The sequence below is a fragment of the Globicephala melas genome, chromosome 9 (assembly GCF_963455315.2).
Source record: "Globicephala melas chromosome 9, mGloMel1.2, whole genome shotgun sequence".
NCBI lineage: Eukaryota > Metazoa > Chordata > Mammalia > Artiodactyla > Delphinidae > Globicephala > Globicephala melas.
The window spans coordinates 88092593-88120592 of NC_083322.1; the positions used below are offsets into that span (position 1 = coordinate 88092593).

At 37.0% G+C, this 28000-nt stretch overlaps 1 protein-coding gene across 1 annotated transcript; it reads right to left on the minus strand.

Moving 5' to 3' along the window:
• Nucleotides 1–32: 32 nt before the first annotated feature.
• On the minus strand, nt 33–27999 carry SYPL1 (synaptophysin like 1). The gene is made up of 5 exons (XM_030834388.3): nt 27810–27999; nt 11906–12030; nt 10385–10592; nt 5476–5664; nt 33–3897 (listed from the first exon to the last, which is right to left on the minus strand). Exons 1-5 carry the CDS (start codon nt 27876–27878, stop codon nt 3763–3765), a joined length of 726 nt encoding a protein of 241 aa, XP_030690248.1. The 5' UTR covers nt 27879–27999; the 3' UTR covers nt 33–3762.
• Nucleotide 28000: the final 1 nt, after the last annotated feature.

Below are 28000 nucleotides of genomic sequence, written 5' to 3' on the forward strand. Positions count from 1 at the left end.
TTTATGCAGAAAATTATAACTTTATTGAAGGACATAAAAGACATAAATGGAGAGATATACTTTGCTCATAAGTACAAAGCCTTGGCATTATAAATATGACAATTATCCCAAATTGATCTATAAATTCAATGCAATTCTTTTCAACTGAAACCCCAAAGGTTTTTAGGAACTTGCCCAGCTGATCCTAAAATTTCTATGAAAGGGTATAGGGCTCATGACAGCCAAGACCACTGTCAATAACAATAATGATGGTGCTGTGGTGCTTATCCTCTCAGATGGTAATTCTTTCCATAAAGTAACATAATTAAAGGGTGATAGAGCTGATATGATATTGGTATAGAACATAAAGAGCTACAAATAATACGGAAACGATAAATGAAAGAGGGAACAAAAAGAACTTTAAAAAATTTTTTTTCTTTTTTAGGTAAGAAGTGGGTTTATTTAGAGAGAAACACTCCACAGACAGAGTGTGGGCCATCTCAGAAGGTGAGAAAGGCCCAAAAGATGAACTTTTACATAAAGGGTACTATGAAAGCTGGCTATGAATATTAAAAATTATAAAAATTAGATCCCTACCTCAAACTATATACAAAAATATACTCCCAATGGCTTAAAAACCTAAAAACTAACATTTTCAGAAGAAAACAGGGGTGGATATCTTTGTGATGGTGAGAAGAGGACTTCTTAAGACACAAAAAGCACAAACTATGAAGACAGTGAAATCAGTATTACGATAAACTTTTGTATGACAAAAATCACAAAGTGAAAATACAAGCTATGGACAGGAAGAAGACATCTGCAAAGGATTAGTATCCAGAATAAAGAGCAACTCACATCAATACGAAAATGACAACCACAACAGAAAAATTGGCAAAGGATATGAATAGGCAGTGCAGAGTCGGGCAAACCTAAGTGGCCAATAAATACAGAAAGGGACCACCAAACTCAAATAGCAATCTAAGAAATACAAATTTAAAAACATCAAAGACACTATCTCAAATCCATCATACTGGCAACAGTACAATAACATCAAGCATGGACAAGAATACAGGGCCACAGGGACTCTTACATATTGTTAGTGGGAGACTAAGCTGATACGATACATGCACCTTATTGATCAATTCTGTAATACCTAGGTTACAACTGAAAATGTGAATACCTCACATTCCAACAGTTCTACTTCTAGTGATATGTCCTAGAGAAGCCTTCACACGTTTTGCAAAAGTATTTATTTCAGTGCTATTTGTGCTATTTCTAATAGTGAAAGGTGAGAAAAATCTACTTCAGTAAGGAAAAGGCTGTATCTGTAATGTTTTATTTCCTTAAAAAGACAAAACCAAATCTGACATAAATAAAACAAAATGTTAACATCTGTTTTCTTTAGTGGTGGAGACTTGGTTATATACTATTTCTTATACTTACCCATCTTAAATGCTACACAATTTTAAATTTTTAAATTAAGTGTGAAACATAAAGTACATAACAAGCAACTGACCTTAACATTTACAGTAGACTAAAAATTAAGTATTTTTATCTAAGTGACTTCAATTCACAAAAACATTAGTAATAATGCTGTTTACAAAAAATTCTTTGCAACCTATCACCTAGTAAGTCAAAGCTTTTATTGCTTCTGTCCTGGAAATTATCCTATAAATCACTTAACCCTGTAATGTTGACTCAAAATCAGAGAGTGAAAGGCAACAGAATCGACTCTTTCCTAGATCTACTGTGATCTCATTAGCTATTAACATTTAATGTCATTAACTTTACGTACATCTAACATCAACAGAAAAATATACATCAAAACATCTAGGACTCTGAGGAATATAAAGGGAGACTCATGTAATCCTGAAGCTCATCCTACCTCTCTGCCCAAGACCACCACCCTCCCCCCACCTTAGCCCTGTGGACTCAAGAATCTCTATCTTACATGCTATCAGAATTTAGTAGTCATAGGCAAAATTTATAAAGTAATGCTAAACACTGTTCCAAGGACTTTATATTTATTAACTCACTTCAACCTCATAAATACTTTGTGAGGTTAGCATTCTTATTCCTGTTTTTCAGATAAGCAAACTGAGGCATACAGAGGGTAAGTAATTTGCCTGAAGTTAATGAGCTAGTAAGTGGTGAAGCCAAGATTCAAATTCAGGCAGTTTGGCTCCAGAGCATACACTCTTAATCAAGAATCTTTGCTGCCAACTGGACAGTCAATTAGAAAAGGTTTATCAGTAAAACTTAATCTGAAAGTTACAAATAAGCATTTTAAAAATGAGATTGAAAGAAAAATGGATAGAACCAGTGTCTCCAAAGCATTTTTTCTTTTATTTGTTGCCAAATATTAAAAAAAAAACTATTGTGATATTCTATTTCTTGCTTTGTAAATCCATTCCATTTTGCATTGCTCATGCCTTTAAGAGGAAAGTTCCTTTGTAATATAACAATCAGTGCACTCTTTCCTTTAACTTCTTTATTAAGCTGGTTGCATAAAAGATATACATTCTCATATTGACAATGCTTGTCATGAACAAAAGCAACAAAAATAAGGCAATAGAAAGATGTGCTTCACATATAAACAATTATGTGGTAGTAGGAAATCTGGGCCTGTACAGCAAAAATATTAGGTAGCAAAATGTGAATAAGCCCTATATTCAGAAGACACCCAAATGTGTGAGCAAAGACAGCACACCCATAATAGAGCCCCCTTAGGTTCCCTGTTTATTATGTATAATTCCTTAATTATCCATTTGTGAAATAAGAATAACATTAAGAAACATGAGATCCAAATTGCATTCATTTTCACAATACCAATACTAAACTCAAAATAGCAACTTCATTGAATATAAATGTTAAATGTTTCAAAAGTAAAAGGCAACCTTCATTTTTTGTAACCCTATGAATAGTCTGCAAAAAAAGGTAGATTATTTTACTGTACTTACAAGGAGATGAGGCCTCAGCCTGCACTGAAGGAGTATGAGCAACAAAGGACAGCAAACAAATATCACTAGGAGTAATGCCCATACATATCAAAACATCTCGGTGAACCATGTTCTACTTATATAGCCAATCTATTAAATAACCAACATAATGGAAGCTTATACCTCATGCAAGAGAATTACTAAATTAACTATACATCTAATAGAAATTTCTAAACCCCACTCCCAAAACAACTTTAGTACACCTGTCAAGTACTGTAGGTCATTTAGAAAAACAGAAATAAAACATACATGCAGCCTTTGTATTAAAAATTTTTCATAACATATAAACAATGTTCAGATATAAACTGTGAACTAAATGTTTTTTCTAAATATGATTTACGTAATCAAGACTTTCTTAAACAAAGACAGGTCTTAGGAATATGATCTGTACAAACTTACAGTAGTGTATATTCCAATAGAGATTTTCTTCCTATTATGATATAACAATATAACTCTTTTCTCAGTGAAGATGTATGTTAAGGCTTAAGGTGTAAACACTTTGGAAGGCAAACAACTTAGTGAAGAAATTATTGTCCATTTAAAAATGTGTATCATCTCATAATAGGCCCCAGAATTTTCAAATTCACATGTGAGAATACATTTACATCTTAAATTTCTAGGAAAGGCACAAGCTTTATGTAAAAAAGCAGCAAAATTTTAAACCCACCAATTTATTGAAAAAGCCATTACTTTTATTAGAAACAAAAAATGCTTCTCAAGATGTTGGCAACAGGTCATAGTATAGACATCTACTTCAAACAGTGTACTGTACTTCTCCCTTCAATTATATTCCAGTTGGAGGAGGAATACCTCCTTGGCTATGGGAAGTAGAAGTATTTGAGGGACTGTGTAAGCTGGTCTCCTTGTACACAAACCATGCATTTCCTCCCCAAAGTATCATATTCAGAAAGCCAAAGATCTAAGAAAGAGAAAAATAAACATGAAAATCTAGTATATAATTAAAATTTCATAACTTTGTTTTCCTGTAAATATTAAATATCTACAGGCTGTCTACCATTATTTCATTTAAAGTTTGAACTACACATAAAGTGGAATTAAAAAAGGAAGACTTTGCATTTCAATGCCAGATTTGGATACATAATGACTTATTCCCAATGAAATCTCTAAATTTGTAACATATAAAATCATGACTAAAAGATACCTTATTTTTGCATGCTCATTATTACAAGATGGGATTAAATTTGAGAAAAGTAACTAAAACCTTCCTTTTATTACTTTATATTTAGACTTCAGTGCTTCCCGGTGAAGAGGAACACAGGAATCCATGGTTCCTTCTTTGGGAGGGCTTTTACTTTTCTCCCATCTGAATGGTTATAAACATCCTTTGTGCATCTTTTCCTATTTCCCTACTTTATCCCCCTACCACCATCTCCCTTACTTCCACAGCTGCAGCCAGAAGAGAAAAGGAGTCACAGAAGAACTTTACTTCACATCCTGCATTAGTCAACCTAAAATAAATTAGCCTTCCTAGGTATAAATCTGAGAAGATTAAAGTCTCAGAGATGAACAAACTGAAGATACCCTATTTTCGGTTTTTTATAAATACAAGAATAATAGTGACTTATGAGGTAAGAGTGAGGTAAAAAGCTTGAGCACTATCATATTACTGAAGGCCAACTGCTTTCTATCTTTTTGTATATTTGGATATAAAAACAACATTTCTGAAACTGTCCATCTCAGATCACTGTCAATATATATATATATAAAGACTTTTAGATTACAAAGTTATAAAACAGAAGTTTGATCAAATTGCTTTATAAGGCAGGACTGACTTTATCCACTGGAAAAATATTTTCCTGAAAAGACATGAGACCTCCCTAAAAATAATACCCTTGTTATATTAATAATGTATCTGTATTTGGATAAAATAACAGACAAAATAATATTGAAATTTAAATAGACCAAAATTTTAGGATTTTTTAAGGAACTCTAAAAGTATTTTTTCATACACCCAAAGCAAATCAGATTAGAGAAGGGGCTTGCTTTAAAGTCAGATCTGGTTCAAACCTTGGCTTTGCCAACTTACTAGTTGCATCACCTTGGGTGAATTAACATATGAGCTACGTCTTTTCCCAGTTGTAAAATGAAGACAGTAATACCACTTTCCACATTCCTCTCAGAATTGTTGGATAACTTAAATAAGATATGAGTGTAATGACCTTAGCACACAGCCTTAGTAAATGTTAGTGACTATTATTAGTGCCTTTTGGGTCAAAGTCTTGCCTAATCAATGTTAATGAAAAGAAAGACTCAACCATGATCTTGTTCAAACCTGTTTACAAGTAATAATTTTCTTTAAAAACTTTTTTTTGTTGTTATAAAGGTAAAGACTATATGATAACTCGGATTCTGATAAGGCTGGTAAAAATAAAATACATTCATCCAGAGATTTATTAAAAACTACTGTTTTCTTGAATCACTAATAAGGTTTTTCTAATAAGTGAAATAACATATTTTATAAACACTGCATACTTACCACAGATACATTTAGGGATCCCATACTAGTCACAGAGCCAAAATGACATATCACTCTCTGTTGATTACAAGGCAGAAGTTCCTGGACAATATTGTGACCGGTAGCTGTTTTAATATCTGTAAGAGCTTTAGCCCAGGCTGAAGTGCTCACCAACCACAAAAAAGTGGCAACAAGAGTAACAACAAAGTCCTAAAGCAAAAATAAGTATGAATTAATGATGAACAGTTAATTTAAAGATACTAAATTTCAAATCCATGATGAAGGAATTGAGATCACAATGAACCCTATGGTACTGAGAAATGGCCTTCATGACATACTTCATCAAAAAGGCCACAGTCAACACAGCAAACACTGCTGTTTACTATTGCCAGCCCAGTGCCTGAGATACAACAGTAAACAAGACTTAGTTATCTCCTGAGGAGTCAGATTTTCACATGGAGAAATCAAAGTTTTACACAGCCCTCACCACAACTTATCTAAGCCTCTCCCTCTCAGGATCATATATTGGATCCTGTTATCACTAATAACTGTATACCTCCATCATCTCTGTTTTAATCACCCCCTCTCCAATATCACCTCTCTCTTTCTAGCTTACTCCCTCTGACACCCCAACCTCAAAAATCCTTTGACCTCACTGAGACCTACAATCTCATCTTATTTCCCTCTTTAATTTATATTCTGAGGTCATTCATTATAATCTCTTACATATACTCTCAATTCCCTTACCCTTCACCTGCTTCCTCATACTGCTCTGGCAAACCTCTAACTTTAGTTAAATCTACCTCTAATAATGAAATCGTGAAAAGCACACATCCTGGATAACTAGTCTCTTTTTAAATTCATGACCACAAAATTTTAAGAAGACGCATTATATTAAGAAAGGGACAACAAAAAAAATCTCTCTCAAGACACCTTGTCACTATGTTTTCTAAGAAAGTGTTTGCCACTTATTACATTCCAAGAATAGGACTGAAGTTTTTAATATTTTGGATAATCTTTTACTGAACTAATAAGATAAAGAAAAAAATTTATTTTCCTTAATCTATTCTGCTGGGGAACTAGAATTCTGTCAACGAGTACTGGCTACAAAGATCTAAGTAACACTTTTTTAAAGTCTGCATTTGGATAGTGTAAAGTGTAAGTTCCACCTCATTTGGTCTTCCTTTAAATTAACAACCAAAGTGGGAACAATATAAAATTTGTATCTTTTAATGTTATGTATTCTAAGCATTCAGATATGCTCAAGACTATGAGTTCTTACATATCTGCAGCAAAAATCTTTCCAAGCTCAGAAATGGGTTTTGGAGCTTATCACAGAATTGTTTTGTTTTTTAAATAAATCTGGTTAGTTTTAAATTACTTTTGCCAACGAACTTTTAGTCATTTATGTCGAATAAATACCAGTGGTCATGTATGAGATATAGAAACTGTGATATATATAGCTTGTCCACCGCGTCAAGATGGCACTGAAATAAACGTCTTGTAATCAGAGAACCAAAACAATGACTAATTTTACAAGCATGGTGGTACAATGTATTTGCATTTTGCATTTGAGCTCCCCACTGCTACTGGCCCTCTTAAAAAATGTATATCAAAGAGAAAATAGAAACATTATAGCTTAAATATTTTGCACTGGGGGAGTACTCCCTTTCTTGCTGCTGTACTCTGCTGTACTTTGTGCTGCAGGTAAACATTTTCTAAGCACTTGCTAGAAATACAATGCCTTTTGAAGAACTAATAATTAGTATGAGGTTATCACATGTTAAACAAGTTCTCTTTGGGCTAAAGTTCATAGTTTTGACCAACAGATGTCAAATCCTCTTAATTTTTAGGTTTCTTCCTTCCAAATTCCTAATTAAAAATACACTGTTTTTTTCTGATTATGCTCTTTATGTCCACGTCGTTGATGGCTTAAGGCATGACATTCTTGTATTTCAAAAGCAGGTACTTTTCTGAAAATGATGCACGAAGTAATCTTAGGGTGAGGGGAAGTGGGAGAAATGTGGGCCTCTGAAGACAGTCTGTGCGACTCAGGACTCTAGTCTCGCACAACCTGCCTGTGACAGCCCTAGTACTACCAATAAGTTAGGATATGACTCATAACAGGTCTTTATGATTTGGGACACCCTATCTTTGTTTAGTTTCACTTTATGCTATTTCCGACCCTCCACATGGCCTAGAACCCTTACGCTCCTCCTACTTACCATAAAAAAGTGCTACATTTACTTAAAAACTGAAGTTGATTTTTAAATGTCACAGTTGAAATTCTCCTAGAAATACCTTAGCAGAGAATTGAGAACATTGATAAAAGAGCATACCCTCATTAACAAATAGCACTTAAAAAAAAAAAATCCATGTCGTATTTGGCTATAGTTAAAAATTTAGTTATCACACAAAAAATTTTTTTACATTTATACAGTTAAATTAAAAGTAGAATCCAAAATTTAATTTAGAGGCTGGACTTTTACAAATAAGAAGTATCCACCATACATTATACCAACAAAAAAACCACTTACGGAACTAATTCTGGATTATTCCTCTATATGACCACTAATTGATTACTCTGAGGTGAAAAGTTACTTTTGACGCTCTGAATGATACAACTAGATCAGTTTTATAGTTTTATTAGACAGAAAAACCCTCTACAAAAATAGACCTGAATGCTGCTTTAAAAAGTGTCATATTTTTAGGGCTTCCCTGATGGCACAGGGGTTAAGAATCCACCTGCCAATGCAGGGGACACGCGTTCGGGCCCTGGTTCGGGAAGATCCCACAAGCTGCGGAGCAACGAAGCCCGTGTGCCACAACTACTGAGCCTGTGCTCTAGAGCCCGCGTACCACAACTACTGAGCTTGTATGCCATGACTACTGAAGCCCGCGTGCCTAGAGCCCGTGCTCCGCAAGAGGAGAAGCCACTGCAATGAGAAGCCTGCGCACCGCAACGAAGAGTAGCCCCCGCTCACCACAACTAAAGAAAGCCCACGTGCAGCAACAAAGACCCAAGGCAGTCAAAATAAATAAACTAACTAATTAATTAATTTTTCTTGAAGTGTCATATTTTTAAAGCTTACTAATCAAAATACAAGAAATAAAAAGCTCATTGCTAGATTTAACTTAAATTTGTTGGGATAATGACAAACTGGCAAGAAATGTCTTCATTTGGAATTTAAACTATAAAGAATTTTAACAAAATATAATAACTATATGATCACCATAGTTTTTTTAAAATAAGTCTTGTAAAGTTCACAGAAGTTATAAATTACTGATACATAATTTCTGTTGATTAGGCACTGCAAAGTAAAAAAGTTGATGTCGGGGCTTCCCTGGTGGCGCAGTGGTTGAGAATCCGCCTGCCAATGTAGGGGACACGGGTTCGAGCCCTGGTCCAGGAATATCCCACATGCCACAGAGCAACTAAGCCCGTGCGCCACAACTACTGAAGACTGCGCACCTAGAGCCCGTGCTCCACAACAAGAGAAGCCACCGCAATAAGAAGCCCGCGCACCGCAACAAAGAGTAGCCCCTGCTCGCAACTAAAGAAAGCCCGCACACAGCAACAAAGACCCAATGCAGCCAAAAATAAAATAAATTAAAAAAAAAAGGTGATGTCTATCTTTTTGAAAGGCACCTAACAACCAAGAAATATTTTATGAAAATGTCAGGTTTGAGAATTTCTTCTCAGATATATGAAATGGAATAAATATGAAGGGTAAAATATTGTTTTATTCCTTACTTACCATCTGCATTCTTATGATCCAGGCAGCAAAAATTAAAAATAAGTAAATAAATAAAACCTGTTATTTAATAATTTGGCCTACCCTTTCAAGTAACTTCACAAATAATAAGCAGATGTCAGTGGTCAGTGTTTTCTCAGGATATAAATGACCAGTATCACGAAAACACCTCTGTTGTCCCTTCAAGTCAGTAACACTAACACTGACTTTGTAGTTATTCTTTGGTAGTGGAGGTCCAGTTTAAAACCACAGCTTATCTCTGGATTGGCCACCAATAATCCAGGGCAATTTTACTAACTAAGTCTCAGAGATTATTTTTATATCTAGCTCAGTAGACCCTGAAGCCAAAAAAGGTATCAGGACTTCAAATCCAAATCCTTTGTTGCCATTTTAAAGATTCAAAATTAGCTCATGAATGCCACTAATGCCAAATTTTATAATTCTTATAGAATTACCTGGGTCAGATTGTAAATTAAAGAATTTAAGAACACAGACCAGGAGTCAGCAAACTTTTCCTGAAAAGGGCTAGACAGTGAATATTTTTGATCTCTGTCACAATGACTTAACTCTGACACTATAGCATGAAAGCAGTCATAGACTATCTGTAAATTATTTGGGTATAGCTCTGTTCCAAAAACCCTTTATTTGAAAAAAAAAAACCAAAAACAGTGAGTCAGATTTAACTTGTGTGCCATAGTTTGTGGATTTCTGATATAGACTATTAAGTTGTATTAAGGCATAAAGGGGGTCTCTTTGAGAAGAGAGAAAAAAGATAAGAAATAGGAACACAGTTATGGGACTACTAGCATGGTCAGCAATTCTTCGAATCAAAGGCATTAATTTCTACTTAATTTCTCTGCTACTTGCAACCTAATATGCTCTATCACATATTTGAGTTCTTTCCAGGTTAAAACAGAGTTAGAAACAAACAAAAAAACCTCTGTACTCTGGAGAGTACAGAGAAAGTGCTGCAAACAGGCTACAAGAATTGGGTTAAACATGACAAGGAGAGCAAGCTCAACCTCTTGGCAAGCACAGGTCAAAACACAATGAAACTTGGTTTATGCCAAGAACTTTTTTTTCCAGTGTAAGAAAATCCATATTTAAATTCAAATATAATGTATACTTGTATCTTATATAAATTATTTTTTTATAAAAAGAAAGTGATTACTTACAATCATGGGAAGTTTTCGACTATCACGATACAGGTTCGTGTAACCAACATATAGCAGAAGAGCAGCAATGCAGTACAGGAAGACAAAGACTGCAAAAGTAACATAGAATTCTGCAGCAGAAGAGTAATCTCCAATAAGGACATGACTTTTCCAATCTACATCACACACATTTACACCTTGAGGTGTCTGAAATGATGCTTCATTCAACCTATTAAAAAAAAAGTCTCAAATAAATTTATGAATTACTTGGACTCTTCCAACAGAGACAGAAATACATCTTCTGTATTTCTAATACAGAAGTATTAGAAAGGCAGAATATTGAAATAACATTTCACAAAAATACTCCCCAAATATATTAAAACATTCTTTTAAAAAAATGAAAAATTCAAATATTTAAGTAAATTAAAATTTTCATAAGAAATGTACATAAATCATAAATTATACCTCATAATTGGTTATGATAGACTGAATATAGACTGAATTAAACACTTTCACACCCAGATACTATCTTACTGTAATAAAAACTTAGCAGATTAACAGCGTTGTTACAAAATGGTTTACAATTTGAGACATGATATTCCATTCTAGGAGGGAGAGTCTGTGTTACTAGCACCAGGAGAATCAGTTGTAATGATTCACATTTTAACTCTGCATTAATTAGCTGCTAACTCCACCAAGTCTTTAATTTTCCCTATCCATAAATTACAAAAGCACTTATCACCAAAGAGGCTGTAACTGTTCCTTGTAATGGAATTTTATAAGAGAAGGATTGAGAGATGGAGAGGAAATGACTGATTACCAAGCACTTGCTATTTGACATATCTTTAATGTAAGATTTTATTTAATCATCAAAGCAACCTTAGAAGATTTAAATTTATTGAACAGAAAAATTGAGTCCTGGAGAGGTCAAGTAAGTAGTTAGTAAGTGGAAGAGGATTCACACCCTGACTTAAACACAGGACACACCTAATAAACCTTTTAATGAATACTGAGGTCAAACAGAACTTACAAACAAAATAGTCATAAAATAAATATTCAGAAAATAAAGTTTTATCCTAGTGAAAGAAACACAAGGAGCTCTTCACTTTATATAAATACATGTCTTAAAGCTATATAATGCACATTATTATTTAGTAATTGCAAATACATGAGAAATTTGGATTTTTCATAAGTTGTGTTTGCTTCCACAACATGGCCTCTCAAACTAAGGTGATAGAGCAAGCTTGTTTTGTTTTGAAATTTCCAGTCCACTGTGGCATGACAGAATAAAAGTGTCAAGGCAACATCATATGAAAGTTTCTTAATGTTTACTGTCATTTTCTGTATTTATTTCATCACAGTCCAGGAAAATAGTCTGCAGACAGGTACTGGTCCCACGCACCACACTTTCAATAGCAATGATCACTACTTACAAATGAGCATGCAACTAAAAAATTTCTACCCCCCAAGATCAGTAAGTTGTTGGAAATTTTAATGAGTCAAAAAGAGTTGTTAAACCATAAAAACAAACAAATAACTCACCTGAATGGATAACCAAAAGTAGCTGTAATCGTTTTATTGTCAGATTTATTAGTTAGACAAGCCACTTGAATTTCTGTTTTGCCCTTAAAACCTCCACAGGTGGCAAAAGCAAAGATAGAAGCAATCTACACAAAGTGAGACCAAAAAAGAAAAGAAGCATTACTGTACCCAAACATAGGTCATTAAAATTTTAAATATAGTGATTACTAAAAATTGGCTCGCTAACATTCTTAGAATTCTTATTTACAAATTAAGATTGTACAAATTATTTAAAAATTTATTTGTAACTCTCAACAAATATGATTTTATTTTCCCCTGAGTATAACATAGAAACTGGTATAACAGCCCATATAACAATACATTTTAACACACCATTGTAAAGCAATTATATTCCAATAAAGAAGTTAAAAAAAATACATTTGCTCAAATTACAGTGTACCCACTAAATATTAGTATGAAATTCAGAGGAAGTCTTATTTATTAGTATCAAAATCAAAAGGGGGTAAATTGGAGGTATTTTATTTGGAACCTAAGGGTAACTACAAGCAAAGAAGAGATCTTATTTCATGAGCTTATAAGCCTCACTTGTGGGTATTTCGAGGTCTCAAAAAGTAGTTGGAAATTTGTTTTCCTGGTCATAAATATGCTTAAAGAAATGTAATGGTGTTTTCTCAAATTCTATTCAAACAGGAAAAAAACTGAAAGCATCCTAAATATTGACAGGGAATCAAATATACTGTAATTCAATTCCACAAGGGAACATTATGCAGTCATTAAAATGTTGGGAAATACCTAACGATAAAGAAAATGGTTCAATACATATAAAGTTTGTTTAAGCAATGCGTTGTGCATGAGTCTACATCTATGCATACACACACAACAAAAATTAAAAAGTCTATGCATTAAAATTTTAAGTGGTCACCTCTGAACAGAAGACAAAAGATAATTCCTTTTTCTATTTGTATCTTACGAATTTTCTACAAAACAAAACAAACAAAAAGCCCAGATACAGTGTAGTGACCAAGAGCTCAATCCTTCAGCAAATGCTGATGGCTCTATTTATAAAATATATTTGGAATTTGATCACTTTTTACCACCACCATCACAACATCCTAATCAAAACTATCACCTCTTGCCTGAATTATATGGTGACAGCCTTTGAAACTGATGCTCCCTACTTCTGTCCCTGCCCCTGCTTCAGTCTACTGTCAACACATCAGCCAGCGTCATCTTTTAAAAATATAAGGCAGAAGGGCTTCCCTGGTGGCGCAGTGGTTGAGAGTCCGCCTGCTGATGCAGGGGACACGGGTTCGTGCCCTGTTCCAGGAAGATCCCACATGCCGCGGAGCAGCTGGGCCCATGAGCCATGGACGCTGAGCCTGCACGTCCAGAGCCTGTGCTCCGCAACGGGAGAGGCCACAACAGTGAGAGGCCCGCGTACCGCAAAAAAAAAAAAAAAAAAATATATATATATATGGCAGAAAACTTTATTGTCTGCTGAAAACTCTCCAATGGCTTCTGAGTTCTCTCCAAATAAAATCAATGTTCATATAATGGTCTACAAGATCCTTTCCTCCTTTAACATTTCTCATCTCACGTTGCTACTTTTTCCCCTGCCAAATCTCTTTACTATTCATTAAAGACATGGGATAAACTCCTTCAGAACCTTTGCACTGAACTATTCCCTCTGCCTGGAACACATGGCTAACTTCCTACTTCACAGCTTCCTGTTCCAATGTGACCTTATCAGAGAGCCCAGGCCTTTCCCTAACCTCACTATGTTAAATAACAGTGCCCCTCCCACCCCACACTATCTATTCTCTTTATTTGTACTGCTCTATTTTTCCTCCATTGTAATTACCAGTGCCTGACAGTACTTCATTATTTGTTTGCCCACTTTTCTCTAGGATGTAAACTCAAAGAGGGCAGGAACTTTGTTTTGCTCAAGGTCACAGACATCCAGCAAATAGATACAATTCAGTACAGGTCTGGTATCAAAACCGATACTGTTGAACACTGATATAATGCCTCTCATGGATTCATCCAGGACCTTGAATCAGGCCATAATCAGGATCATAACCATTCACGAAATTTTTTTTCCATGAAGAAGAGATATATGAAAAGGAATCTGGTTATAGATATGAAGAGTTTGGTATAATGTCAGCACATAGTTTGGAATCTTCAGTTAAAAGAGTTAAAAAATAAAGAAAGAAGAATAGATACCCTCTTAGCATAAATGTGCATGAATACACAGAGTGAAAACAGAAGGCCAGAAATGAGTCTTGGGTATGTACCCACGTTTAGAATTAGAAAAAAGAAACAGGATACACAAATTGAATCAATGGAATAAAGAGGCCAGAAACAGATCTGTGCGTATAGACAAATTATAGCAACAGAGCTGGCACTGTAGGGCACTAAGGAAAAGAGAATGGTGGTTTTAAAGATGTCACCACAAACTCCTTGATACTCCTCCCCTCAAGAGGTGGAGATTAATTTTCCCCCCTTAAATGTGGATAGGACACAGTGACTTGCTTCTAGTGAACAGAATATGGTAGAAGGACTGGGATGTCCTTTCTGAGGTAAGGTAATAGAGATTACAGCTTCTGTCTTCATTTCTCACTCCCTTGAATCACCTGCTCTGGGGGAAGCCAGCTGCCATGTTGGGAGGATACTCAGGCAACTCACAGACTCATGTGGTAAGGAACCGAGGACTACCATCAACCATGTGAGGGACCTTGAAAGTATACTGTCTGAGGCTTGCCAACAGTCATATTAGTTAACTAGAGGGGGGCGTGAGATGACTGCAACCCCAGCCAACCTCCTGGGAGACCCTGAGCTGCAACAACTCAGCTAAGCCACTGCCAGATTCCTGACCCACAGAAACTGTGAGATGATAAACTGTCTATAGTTTTAAGTGCTAAGCTTGGGGTAATTTGTTATTTGAAATCGATAACTAACACAAGGAAGGACGGTCCAGATGGGCTAAAGTCTTAACTGTAAAAAGTGAGTCTAAAAATTATGAAGACAACATAAAAGAAAACTTGTGATCACAAAGAAGGGAAGAATTTCTTAAGAAAAAAAAAAAGCTAACCATAGAGTAAATTCAACTACAGAAAAAGAGGGTTTTTTAAAAATCAAGTCAGCTTCTGAATGTAAAACAAGCTATAAACTAGGAGAAAGTATTTGCGGTAATGTCACAAACGATTAGTATCTATGTTTACAGACCTAACAGAGACTCTTGCTCGTGCGTACTACATCATGTGCACAAGAATGTTCACAGTAACATTGTTTATAATATCAAAATATGGGGAGGGGAAGCAACAGGAAAGTAGATAAACTATATTGATATACAGTACTTACAATGGGAAGTTACATAGCAATGAAAATGTACAAACTACAGCTACCTACTTCAACAAGGATGAATTGTAGAAACCTAACGCTGAGTGGGAAAGAAAAAAAGTTGCCTAAGACTACACAGGGGGTATTCCCTGGTGGCGCAGTGGTTAAGAATCCACCTGCCAATGCAGGGGACACGGGTTTGAGCCCTGGTCCGGGGAGATCCCACATGCCGCGGAGCAACTAAGCCCGTGCACCACAACTACGGAGCCTGCACTCTAGAGTTCACGAGCCACAACTACTGAGTCCACGTGCCACAACTACTTAAGCCCGCGTGCCACAACTACTGAAGCCCGCGCGCCTAGAGCCCGAGCTCTGCAACAAGAGAAGCCACGCAATGAGAAGCCTGCGCACCGCAATGAAAGAGTAGCCCCTCCTCGCTGCAACTAGAGAATGCCTGCGCACAGCAATGAAGATCCAACGCAGCCCAAAATAAATAAATAAATAAATTTCTATTAAAAAAAAAAGAATTAAAAAAAAAAGATTACACAGGGTATAATGCCATTCTTTTAAAAGCTCTGTTTACTTGTCTACATCACTCCTGCCACTGTCTTTGTTTAGGCCCGCACCATTTTTCCCTGGGACTAACCCAACAGACTCCTCCTTTCACTTTTAAACTCATTCCCAACACCATTCATCTTTTACTGTGGGCTTTAGAGCTGCAGTGTCCAGTAAGGTGCCATAAGCCACATGTGGCCACTGAGCACTTTAAAAATGGCTAGTCTGAAATGAGATGGCTGTAAGTGTAAAATATACCATGGTTTATGAAGACTTAGTATGAAAAAAGAATGTAAAATATCTCATCAATAATTGTTTATATTACTTGTTGAAACAATAATATTTTGGATATACTGGGTTAAGTAAAATGTATTATTAAAATTAATTTCACCTGTTTCTTTTCACTCTTTTAATGTGGCTAGTAAGATGCTTAAAGTTACTGTATGGCTGGCATTTGTAGTTTGCACTGTGTTTCTATCGGACAGAGCTGTTTAGAGTGATGTCACACTGATATGAAATAAAAATCTGGTCATGTCACCCCCCTGTTTGAAGAGATTTCCTCAATGGCTTTCCAGATCTTTTTAGGCCCAAACTTCTTTTTTTTTTTTAAGAAGATGTTGGGGGTAGGAGTTTATTAGTTAATTTTTTTTTTTTTTTTTGCTGTGTTGGGTCTTTGTTTCTGTGCGAGGGCTTTCTCTAGTTGGGGCAAGTGGGGGCCGCCCTTCATCGCGGTGCGCGGGCCTCTCACTATCGCAGCCTCTCTTGTTGCGGAGCGCAGGCTCAGTAGTTGTGGCACACGGGCCTAGTTGCTCCGCAGCATGTGGGATCCTCCCAGACCACGGCTCGAACCCATGTCCCCTGCATTAGCAGGCAGATTCTCAACCACCGCGCCACCAGGGAAGTCCATAGGCCCAAACTTCTTAATTTGGCATAAGAGGCAGGGCTGAGGTAGCCTCAACTTTATCCTTCTAGATTTATATGCTATACTCCCTGCCAGGTCCTGTACAACTCTGTCACACTGCACTATATACTGTACTTACTGTTCCTGAAACACACCAAATATTTATGTCTTGGATATGCGTGTTTATTCTGCCAAGATTCCCCACCTCTGCCCCCACCCTGGTTCTCCAACAAGCTCATCCTTTAAGGTCCTGCCCAGTTCCTTGTGGTGGTACTGTTCTGTCTCCTGGGCTGAATAGATGGACTTGAGTTCACTACCTCTATTATAGGCATTTTTCTTGTGTATCTTGCCTTATTAGAAAAACAAAACAAAACAAAAACCCAAAAGCAAAAATGATAAAAACTAGTTTCCCATTTAATACAAAAATTAGTATATAAATGGCATACTGTACCACAGCTTATTGCTTTTAAGACTACTGCCTTTATCTCTCCCTTGGCAGACTGTCATGTCTTTGCATTTGCTTTTATTCAGGATTTTCAGTGCCTACCTAGTAGGCCTGACATACACCAAATGCTCACTAAATAACTGCTTAATTAAAGGGAAAAAAATCAATTGCCAATAATGTACAAATAAAACCATATTTCAAGTCTTAAATACTCATTATTTCAAGCTTGTCTTTTTGTTATGAGGATAAATAAATGTCATGTTTGCCATTTTGGTCTTTATCTTATGGGAAAAAAGGGATAAGGTACACACTTTTTACTAAATGAAGTACAAACAATCTGAGAGTAAACTATCCAACCATCTCACCTCTCCCTATATTGCACTAGTACTCTGATTTCGATCAGAAGTTATATACTGGCAGCCCATGGGTGAAACCTGGCCAGAAGATAGATTGTGGTTTTCCCAGTATTCATGAAAAATGTGAATTTGTTGTCAATATTTTCATATCAGCATGCTGCACATAAAAATTTGGATTTCCTGTGCGGGTGTGGATAAAGATATGCCAGTATCAGACCTATATCCCCATAAAGCAACAATCACATGGAAATGCATGACAGATGACACCTAAGACAGGGTATGTGCTTTCCAGACTGCTGTCACTCTCTATTGTCTCTACAACCCTCAGAATGCGTGTTAGTTACCAGTAATCAATGAACTTCCACTATTCTTTTTTCTCCCAAACACTTGTTTCACTCATTTACTTTATGAGGGGTTCCTAGCAGCACTTTCGTTTGTACTTCTAGTCTAAAATGAGGTGTTCTAGTATGCTGATTTATATTTCCTTGCCACTTATGAAACTAATTCCCCCTTCTCTCTCTATCCCATAAAGAATGACTGAAACTGCTGATATGAAATTCCACCTGTACAGTAACTAGTAAGAATCCAGGGACAGGATGACAGCAAGCTTCTATTCAGGTCAAAAGGTTCCATATTCATTATGACAGTCTCAAGTTCTACTTATCTCTCTGCCCACTGGACCCACATTAGTGACACAAGACATGCCTCACTAATTTAGGTATCTAGAATATCTATATTCTGTATCTAATATCTGGTCCTCTAGAATACTACTCTCTAAAATAGACTGGAGTACTCATCTAACTGGTGTACAAGAAGAAAATATGCCTATTTATATCTACTTTTAGACTTAAACAAGGAAATAAAGCTTTATTAAAATTAACATACTGCTGAAACCCATGCTGGGTCTGTATGTCAGAGAGTCAGATGTCGGGGCAGTATGCTGGGTATCCTGAAGGTAAGGAAGTCCTATAACAGGGAAGGACAGACAGTGATACCTTCACCTATTCTTCCACTTTTAGAGTTCATTTAATAATGTCAGTGTGCCTGGCTAAGTGTCTTTATGGAATAAATTATTTACTTTTAACCAAACTAACCTTCACAAAATGGACTGGTGGCTTAAAAATGTCTTCACAGGGGCTTCCCTGGTGGCGCAGTGGTTGAGAGTCCACCTGCAGATGCAGGGGACACGGGTTCATGCCCCGGTCCGGGAAGATCCCACATGCCGCGGAGCGGCTAGGCCCATGAGCCATGGCTGCTGAGCCTGCGCGTCCGGAGCCTGTGCTCCACAACAGAAGAGGCCACAACAGTGAGAGGCCCACGTACCGCAAAAAAAAAAAAAAAAAAAAAAAAAGTCTTTACAGAAACTACTGAGTGATAATACAAAACCTCATGTCCAAAAGAGAAAGTAGAAGCATTAATACCCTCTATGAGCTGCATTCATGAGTCACATTACCAGGTAAAAACAAATTCTACTTAATCAGATCAGAAGTTGGCAAAAAAAAAAAAAAAGAAGAAAGAAAAAGAAGAGAAAAAGAAATTATTAGACAAATATCTGAAATAAGGATTTTTTAAAATTTGAAATATGAATGAAATTTACCCTGAGTGTATATAAATAATATGCCTTAAGATAATGACATAGTAAAACATGCATCTAAATTATAGATGCATACTAGGGCTTTGTGTATAAAATCTTACAATGACAGAGTCAGCCAGAGTTCCTAGTTCCTATTCTCAGACCCTGCTCAGCTCACAGAGGGTTCTACTGGGGAACACTGGTACTCATCTAATTTATGGGTATCTTTCACGTTTCTAGTTGCAGGGTCCTCACTGCTATTTAATTTCATGATTAATCTGTTCAGGAAAATGATGTAATTGAAATCTTCAGAAATATTAATAGATCGAAAAGTATATTGTATATGAGGGTTTATGTGCCAAATCAAATGCATGCTGTTTTACTAAATCAAATGATCATTCAGTACTTAAATGAACTATCATAGCATGTTTGCCTTTACAATCAGTCAGATTAGAATGCCTAGAGCCAAGGTATTGATTTTTCTAAATCAAAGTCTGAAGCATTTACCAAAGATATTCATTTTAAAAAACATTTTGTTATTGATGTTAATATTTCAGTTTACTCCCACTGTGCACTGAGCAGTGAAGTCAGTTTCAAAGTTCTTCAATTTCACTCTTCTATTATTTCCCTCTGCTTGGAAAGTACAATCATAGAAAGCTCTAAATAGCCTTCTAGTACAGTTCCAAAACCCTTAAGAATTTGGATCATGAGAAGTAAACTTGAGTTCCTGCTGAAATAAATAGCTAGAAGATTTTTGCTAGCTCAATTATTACTGTTGAAAACATCTTTATGTCACCTTTATTCTTAAACAATTGTTAACCTGAGTATGGAACTAGAAATCTCTGAGGAACCTAAATATACTTATTTTAAAATCATTTCAGACAGTTCTATTATTTTTATGTCTTTTGGAGCGAATCAATATTCTGATTGTTGATCTGGATGGCTATCTTGAAGTGAGTCTGTCACTTCACGGAAAACTGATAGTATTTGTTGCCACTGATATAATTTGAGCTTTTAAGCAAACATTAGTTTTCTTCATGTATTTTTTTTAGGATATTTGATGTAAGCTCAACTTGAGAGTATGTTATTCCCCGCTTCCCCATCCTGGTCTAGTGGTTTTATAAGTCATCTCCCTCCCAGTAGTTTTTTGGTCATTTCTACCAGGCCTTCTTAATCCCCTACTCCAGCAGTCCCCAAGCTTTTTGGCACCAGGGACCGGTTTCGTGGCAGACAATTTTTCCCTGGACGGGGGTGGTGTGTGTGTGGGGGTGGGATGATGGCTCAGGTGGCAATGCAAGCGACGGGGAGTGGAAGATGAAGCTTCGCTCGCCCGCCCACCGCTCACCTCCTGCTGGGGTTGGGGACCCCTGCCCTACTCCACAAATACCTTATCCTATAATGGGACCGCAAACTACCAACATAGGAGAATATTGCAGTTAACACAAATCCAGACCTTAAGCAGGTAGGTTGATTCAGGTCTTTGTTAGGGGGCCATTTCTCTCTCTCTCTACTTCTTTAAGTACTCCACTCCATGGAAGTTATAAAGCCAAACAATAGGTTGAAGCTTTTTCTCAGATTTATTTCCCAGATCCGGGAACAGTCCTTCTCCCACCCATATTTCCATTCCATTGCTGGTCGCCAATGATGTTTATCCTGTATTAGAAAAGCAATTCTCAATGTGTGGTCTGTGGACCCCAGGGAATACCCAAGACTCTTTCAAGGAGTCCATGAGGTCAAAAATATTTTTACAATATTATTACAACATTTTTTGCTTTTTATACTACATTGACATTTGCGCTGATTTGCGCAAAAGCATTGGTGGGTAAAACTGCTGGGCTTTAGTAAGAATCAGCAAAAGCATCAAACTGTTATTTCACTGCCATGCATTTGCAGTTAAAGAAAAAAAGCCAGTTTTACTTAAGAATGCCTTCGATGAAGCAGAAAAATTGTTATTTTTATTAAATCCTGATATTTGAGTCTTCTTAATATTCTGTGTGATGAAGTAGGATGTGCAAATACTTTTATTACTGAAAAGACAACCTACAGACTGGGAGAAAATATTTGCAAACGATGCAACCGACAAGGGCTTAATTTCCAAAATATACAAACAGCTCATACAACAAAACAACAAACAACCCAATCAAAAAATGGGCAGAAGACCTAAATAGACACTTCTCCAAAGAAGACATACAGATGGCTGATAGGCACATGACAAGATGCTCATGCTAATTATCAGGGAACCTCAAATCAAAAGGACAATGACGTATCACCTCACACCAGTCAGAACAACAGTCATCAAAAAGTCTACAAATAATAAATGATGGGGAGGATGTGGAGAAAAGGGAACCCTCCTACATTGTTGTGGGAATGTAGACTGGTACAGCCACTATAGAAAACAGTATGGAGGTTCCTTAAAAAACTAAAAATAGGGCTTCCCTGGTGGCGCAGTGTTTGGGAATCTACCTGCCAATGCAGGGGACGCGGGTTTGTGCCCCGGTCCGGGAGGATCCCACATGCTGCGGAGCGGCTGGGCCCGTGGGCCACGGCTGCTGACCCTGCGCGTCTGGAGCCTGTGCTCCGCAGCAGGAGAGGCCGCGACGGTGAGAGGCCCGCGGAAAAAAAAAAAAAAAAACTAAAAATAGAGTTGCCATATGATCTAGCAAATCCACTCCGAACAAAAAACCCCACTTTTACGGCATACCTAAATACAATGGTGGTCTGCAGGGAAAGCATTTAAACAACTGAGTTCTTTGCTGAACTAGTCACTTTTTTCGTTAAATACTATTTTTACTTGAAAAAATAAGTAATAAACAAAATATAGGTATTCAGACTTGCATATTTGTCAGATCTTTTTCTTGAAAAAGATGAGGCTTTCACTTCAAGGAAAACCAGCAGCATTTGTTGCCATTGATGTAATCAAACTTTCAAGTGATTAATTATCGTTATTTAAAAAAAAAATTTTTTTTAATGTCTCAGCTTAAATTTCTAACATGGTAAGTATCAATCGATACAACCCCATAAACAAAAGCTCTTTGAGGCTTTTAGGAGTATATATATTTAGGAGTATAAAGGAGTATAAAGGGGTTCTCAGACCAAAGTGTTTTGAGAACCACTGTATTAAAGCACTGCTGTTATCTTAATTTTCCCTTTAATGTTTTATAAGAGATTGCTATTTGTATGTGTGAAGTGAGTGTGTATGTGTATATATGTACATTCTAAAACCACTGACAACATATATATATATATAGTCTATGAAAAAAACATCTAGTATATCCCATGAGAGGGTTCAAGGCAAACACTAAGAGGATTCCGGGTAGAAGAAACAGAGCAAAGGCATAGTGGTAAGTCAGTAAGTCTATTACAAGTTTTACATGTATATAGAGTCCTGGTAGGCACAAAATGCCATTTGAAATCCTTTTTTCCCTTTCTACAATAGGGGAAAAAAGTGAACACAAATGGCAAGGTTAAGAGAAAGGTAAGTTTCTTAAAAGGTAGTCTGTGCCATAGACTGATAGCCTAAAAATATAAGTATTAAGCAAATGGATGAAAAAAGTATCGTTCTGAGTATGCCTCATCCCCTATACTCTGTAATATCATTTGTATTTTCTAGGCTGTTCCTCTGTGCTATGTTATAACCACAAAATTAGAATAAAACATGGTCCCTGTTTGTAAAAATCCTATAATCTACTTGGGATGACTAAACTTTTAGAGTATTTTAGATAAACTAGTACGTATTTCTGAAAGTTTGTTTTTTAAACAAATTGATATATGTAATGCTCAAACGGTTATGGGTTTTCTTTCTCATCGTTTTTCACACTAATTTTCCTGGATAATAATTTACCCCAAAGTAATGTTTTTAAATGTTCTTTTGAATTTGCTCATTAATTATAAGTATAAAATCAGAAAAAAATTCAAACTTGATAAATGAATCAAGAAAACCCTACTTGTTTTTAACTCCTCCTAAGATCCTGTTATAAACATGCATGTAACAAGAAAAAATTTACTTCAGGTACCTTATGTTTTTGTTTCTTAAGCCTGAAATTTTGGGTAATCTCTTCATTAATTTATTAAAAGACCAATCAGAAACACAAAGGTAAGTTACTGAAAAGACTAAGAACAGACTGTTTGAGTCCAGGATGTAGTAATCACAATCATGGGATCTGAGTACATTACTTAATTTCTCTAAGCCTCAGTAACATGGAGATGACAATGGTAACATGTAATATAGAGATAACAACCCTCATAGGTTGTCAGAAAATTAAATGAGAAAATACAGGTAAAGCCCTAGAACATATATTGAACTCAATAAATATCTCCTGTTAACACTGAGAGTAAACTTGGCCAGCACAAAAATATTCATAATTCTAAAATTCAACTTAATTAGTCTATAATTCCTTTATATACTCCCAAACAGTATCTCTTCCACAATTTTGTGTGTGTAGAATTAGGAAAGCATATTACTTAGACTTATTTAGAGCTAAACATTTGACCAGTGTTCACCCTAAGTAGCAAAAAAGTCCAAAACACAGTGTTCAATATTAAAAGGAGATAGTCATTTTAATGAAAAACTTTAATCTAAATACTAGTGATAACTGACTACAAAGTAAGATCCAAATTAAAATTTACTAGAAAAATATTAAATAATTGAAAAAGCTGCTTTGATAACATTAACCCTTGCCTTTTACTTCCATGTTCAACTCCTACACATGGGGCATCTAATCTCACCTAAATTTTATCTTATTACCTTGACAGGCTGCTAAAAGCAGGAAAACACGCAAACAAATGAAAAGTCTACAATAACCATTTCTAAAGTTTAAAATATGTAAACGAGAACTTAGTGATCTTGAAGGACCGGAAGATATGTTAGTCATATAGGGCTCAAACTGTATCCACTGTCTGGATCTAGTCTTCCTAGAAACATAGCATTTCAGTTCTGAAGAACCTACTAAGACCTGTTCAAATACATTATCATTAGTCACATATTTATAACTCAGTCATTCCAACAGCCCTGTGAAGTATTGCTATTCCCATATAAGTACAACAAAAATTCAACCTTTACTGAGTACTTATTACACAAACAGAACTAAGGCAATGTCACTGCCAGGCACTGTAACTAAGGGCCAGAAGTAGATTAAAGTAGATTCATATATATATATATATAGAGAGAGAGAGAGAGAGAGAGAGAAAGAGAGAGAGAGAGAGAGAGAGAGGCATGGTGGCTACAGTTCAGAAGCAAAATAGAAATGCTTCTGCTTTGGTGACTGTATTTTTATTTTGTCAATAAATATTTACTGGGTACTTGCCTTCAAGTCTATGAGGCCTTCATATTTGTGACCCCTTGAAAGTTACATATTATCAGGTTATATCTTAATCTAACATCTTCTAGAACATTGCTAAAGGTAAGCTGATTTGGGGAATTATTCTTCTAGTTATATGGATAGTAAGTAGCCTTTATCTAGATTTTAGATTTGTTTGTAAATGTATTTATTGACTATTTTTAGAGGTAATCTCAATCAACACCTTATGAAACTTGACCAATTCATTCAAAACACATTTAAAAATTCCTACTATGAGCCTTTATCCTCTAGAGCCTTGTCTTATGCCTCTCTGCCTCTGTTTTAGACCTTCTATTCACAAGTCTCTTCTCTACAGCGCACACACACATTCACTCATTCCCATCTTTAAAATAGGTTACCACCCAACCTCTCCCATCTTCACAGTCAAATAGTGGTTTACTCTCACTGTCTTCTCTTTCTTACCATACATCCATTCAGCCTACTACCATCTGGTTTCTGATTTTACCGAAACTGCTCTTACTAAAGCCTCTTGATTACCCAAATCAAGGGATGCATTTTAGTAATTATTTTTCTTAACCTATTGCACCTAATATTGCTGAGTACTCTCTTCTTGAAATATCTCTAATAGTGATGCTAAGATGTTATTTCTCTCCAACTTCCTAACAATACCTTTTTCCTTTGCTGCCAAATACCTGCTGAATCTCCAGTCCATACTTGTCTTCTAAACTCTAGATCCATGTATCTAACTGCCTACAGGATACCTCCACTTATATGCTTTAAAGAGACCACAAACTCAATCATTCAAAACTTACTGACCTTCCACCAAACATCTGCTGCTTCTCCTTAGTGATCTGTCTTAGACAGATGTGCCACTACTAATCCGAGTCAGAAATATGGCAGTCATCTTACAGCCCTCTCTTTTCTTCACCCTACAAATATATTCAAATTTCTAAACCTCTCTTTTCTAGTCCCACTGCAATTAGTTTTAGGCCTTCATTATGTTTCAAATAACAGATTTCCCTTTCTTCAATTATGACCTTTCCTCTCCAATTCATTCCGCACACTGCTGACAAAATAAAAACTTCTAAAAGGCAAATATAATTATATTACTCACTTGTTTATTTACTCTTGAATGAGTGAATCCACCCTACACGGTAGGAATTCTGGGCTTAGATGGAAGCTGTACGATAAACAACCCCAAATTCTGTACCTGCACATATGCATTTTCTTAAGGAACGGGCCCAGATTATCAAAGGTTAACCCAAAGGATTAAGAACCACTGGCCCATAGGATAAACTCCAAACTATTCTGCAAGCCCTTTGAAACCTTTCAGAATCATCTCAAACCACACCCTCCCTCCCGGTATACGTTCCAGTCAACCCCAATTACTTTTAAACTCGCAAATAGGGTTATGCTGCTTCAACTTTTCACACCACTGAACGTAAGATTCTCTTTGCCTGGAAAGCCACTCCCCAACCATTCCCCAAGTGAACAAGTACTCATCCTTCAAGTGTTCTTTCATCTGAAATTCTCTCTAGCACCTCCAAGCAATCGATTTCTCCTTCCTTTCACCTACTACACTTTGCCTATACCTTTATTATAGTATTGGCCATATGGCATATTCATATTTGTTTTCATGTTTTTCTTATTAGGTCATGAGGAAAAGACCATGTTTTATTCACATGGTCTAGTGCTAGTGCTTAGCTCAGCACCTGTATATAATACACATTCAAATATTTGAATAAATATTCTCTACACCATGAACAACGAATACTCTTTTCATAAAAGATTCTCTTGTGTGATAGTAAGTTGTTCAAACTGAAAGTAGTATTTCCTTAAGCTTAAAAAGGACATTTTTCAAAATATGTCAGACCTACGATTACTAATAAACTTATCACTGTTTTAAAATATTAAGAAAAAAATTAAGTCTACATTTAAAAAAACTGACGAATAATATAAGCATAAATATAAACAACTGCCTCCTCATTTATTTAAGTGAAATTTTAAGTTAATTATAAATTTAATTATAATCCTCAATGATATTAAACTACTAGGTATAAAAGACTTTTTCTTAAACCTGATATTTGATTAGCTCAGTTAAATGTGTTTTTCATCCTGCAATTTAAAATTTTTATATACTCAAATAAGAATCTTCTTTATATTTAAATCTGGGCTTAGGCTTAACAGAACCCTAAATATATACATTTAGGTGTCTTTAAAGTAAACATTTGTGTGAAATTAGCACTATTTCAGCTTTCAGAAAACACCAAGTAAAACTTTGGGGGAAACGTAGGAACCCTTGGGTGCAGGAAGGAAATCAGGACTGAGCACCCATTAGAGAATGTGAGCTTCTGTGTTACTTTTAAAACGTCCTCGTAGGTTATTTAAAACAGAAAATCCTAAGTTCTTACTCTTCACCACTTTATCACTAACATACGGGGTTGAAGAGTTACGGATGTAAATGCTGCTGGCTAAACAAGCAACTTGCCTGCACGCTGGACAGATGCCAGCTGCCTATTAATACGGGCCTGAAAACCACCACTGGAATATGTCCTAGGCCACGAACTCCGAAGGCACTGTGCAGTGCCTGGTGTATTCACCAACTCCTCCAAAGTGACTGATCATCACCAAGGTCGAAGTAATAAATCTGCTTTGATGCTAATGACTGAGAGTGTTCCCAGGGAAGGACTAAGAGCTGACTGCAGGATGTTGCTGGGAAATACCTAAAACAAACTGGATGGCGATTCCTAACTTGTGTTTCAGTCGACCGGACTAACAACGCATTTTGCTTAGACCTTCTCCCCTACTCCGCCCACCCCCGCCCGCTTCCCTGACCCACAGTTTATTTTTATCCATTTTTAACTTGGGGCCAATCTTAAAAGCAAATTAAGACCCGAGAGCTCGTCAGATCACTTAGGAAGGCACACCAGCTTTCGACGGAGCGCGGCCTCCAGTCCGCACGGGGCAGAAATGCACGGGCTCTACCGGAGGCGCAGAGGCAGCGCCGGCCGGGGTGCTACTCCGGCCCGCCGGGTTTCGGTTAGACCGCAAGAGGAAGTTTTCTCTTCCCTTGCGGAAAGCAGTGAAGCCAAAGAGAAATTTAAACCACCACTCCCCGAGGGATACCCAGAGGTGAGCTTCGGTGTGGCAGGGCGGCTCCGCCTGGGACGGAGGCAGCCGAGGGACCCGTGATTCGACGCCGACTGCGGCGTCCCCGCCCCGCGCAGGCCCAGGCCGCGGCCTCCTGTCCCCTCCCCGCGCTTCCAGTCCCGTCCGGTCCCGTCTCGGGGACAACGGCGGCTTCGCTCCCCCGCGCGGAGCGAGCCACACCCCGTCTCCCGGAGCCCCCAGCCGCCCCGCCGAGGACGCCGGCCGGGCCGGAACCGGAGCGGGAACGGCGGCGCGATTCCCCGCCCGGAGGTCGCAGGCTGTACTCACCCACTCGAGGACCTTGATGAAGCCGAGCGGCTCCTTGAGCGGGTTGAGGTTGAGCTGGAAGGAGGACATCCTCTGAGGGAAGGAGGGAAAGAGAATCAGGACAGCGGGGCGGAAGAGGAGGGGGACCGACAAGACAGAACTGCCCTGCCGCGAGAAAGGGCAAGCGGGGAGGGCTCGGGGAGGCGGGCCTG

Excerpts from the sequence above, each read along its gene's own strand:
- SYPL1 (XM_030834388.3), bottom strand. The coding sequence starts at position 27,878 with ATGTCCTCCTTCCAGCTCAACCTCAACCCGCTCAAGGAGCCGCTCGGC. Across the intron at positions 12,031-27,809 it reads TCATCAAGGTCCTCGAGTGG|ATTGCTTCTATCTTTGCTTT; the intron begins GTGAGTACAGCC and ends CACTTTGTGTAG. Across the intron at positions 5,665-10,384 it reads GTCGAAAACTTCCCATGATT|GACTTTGTTGTTACTCTTGT; the intron begins GTAAGTAATCAC and ends TTTTTGCTTTAG.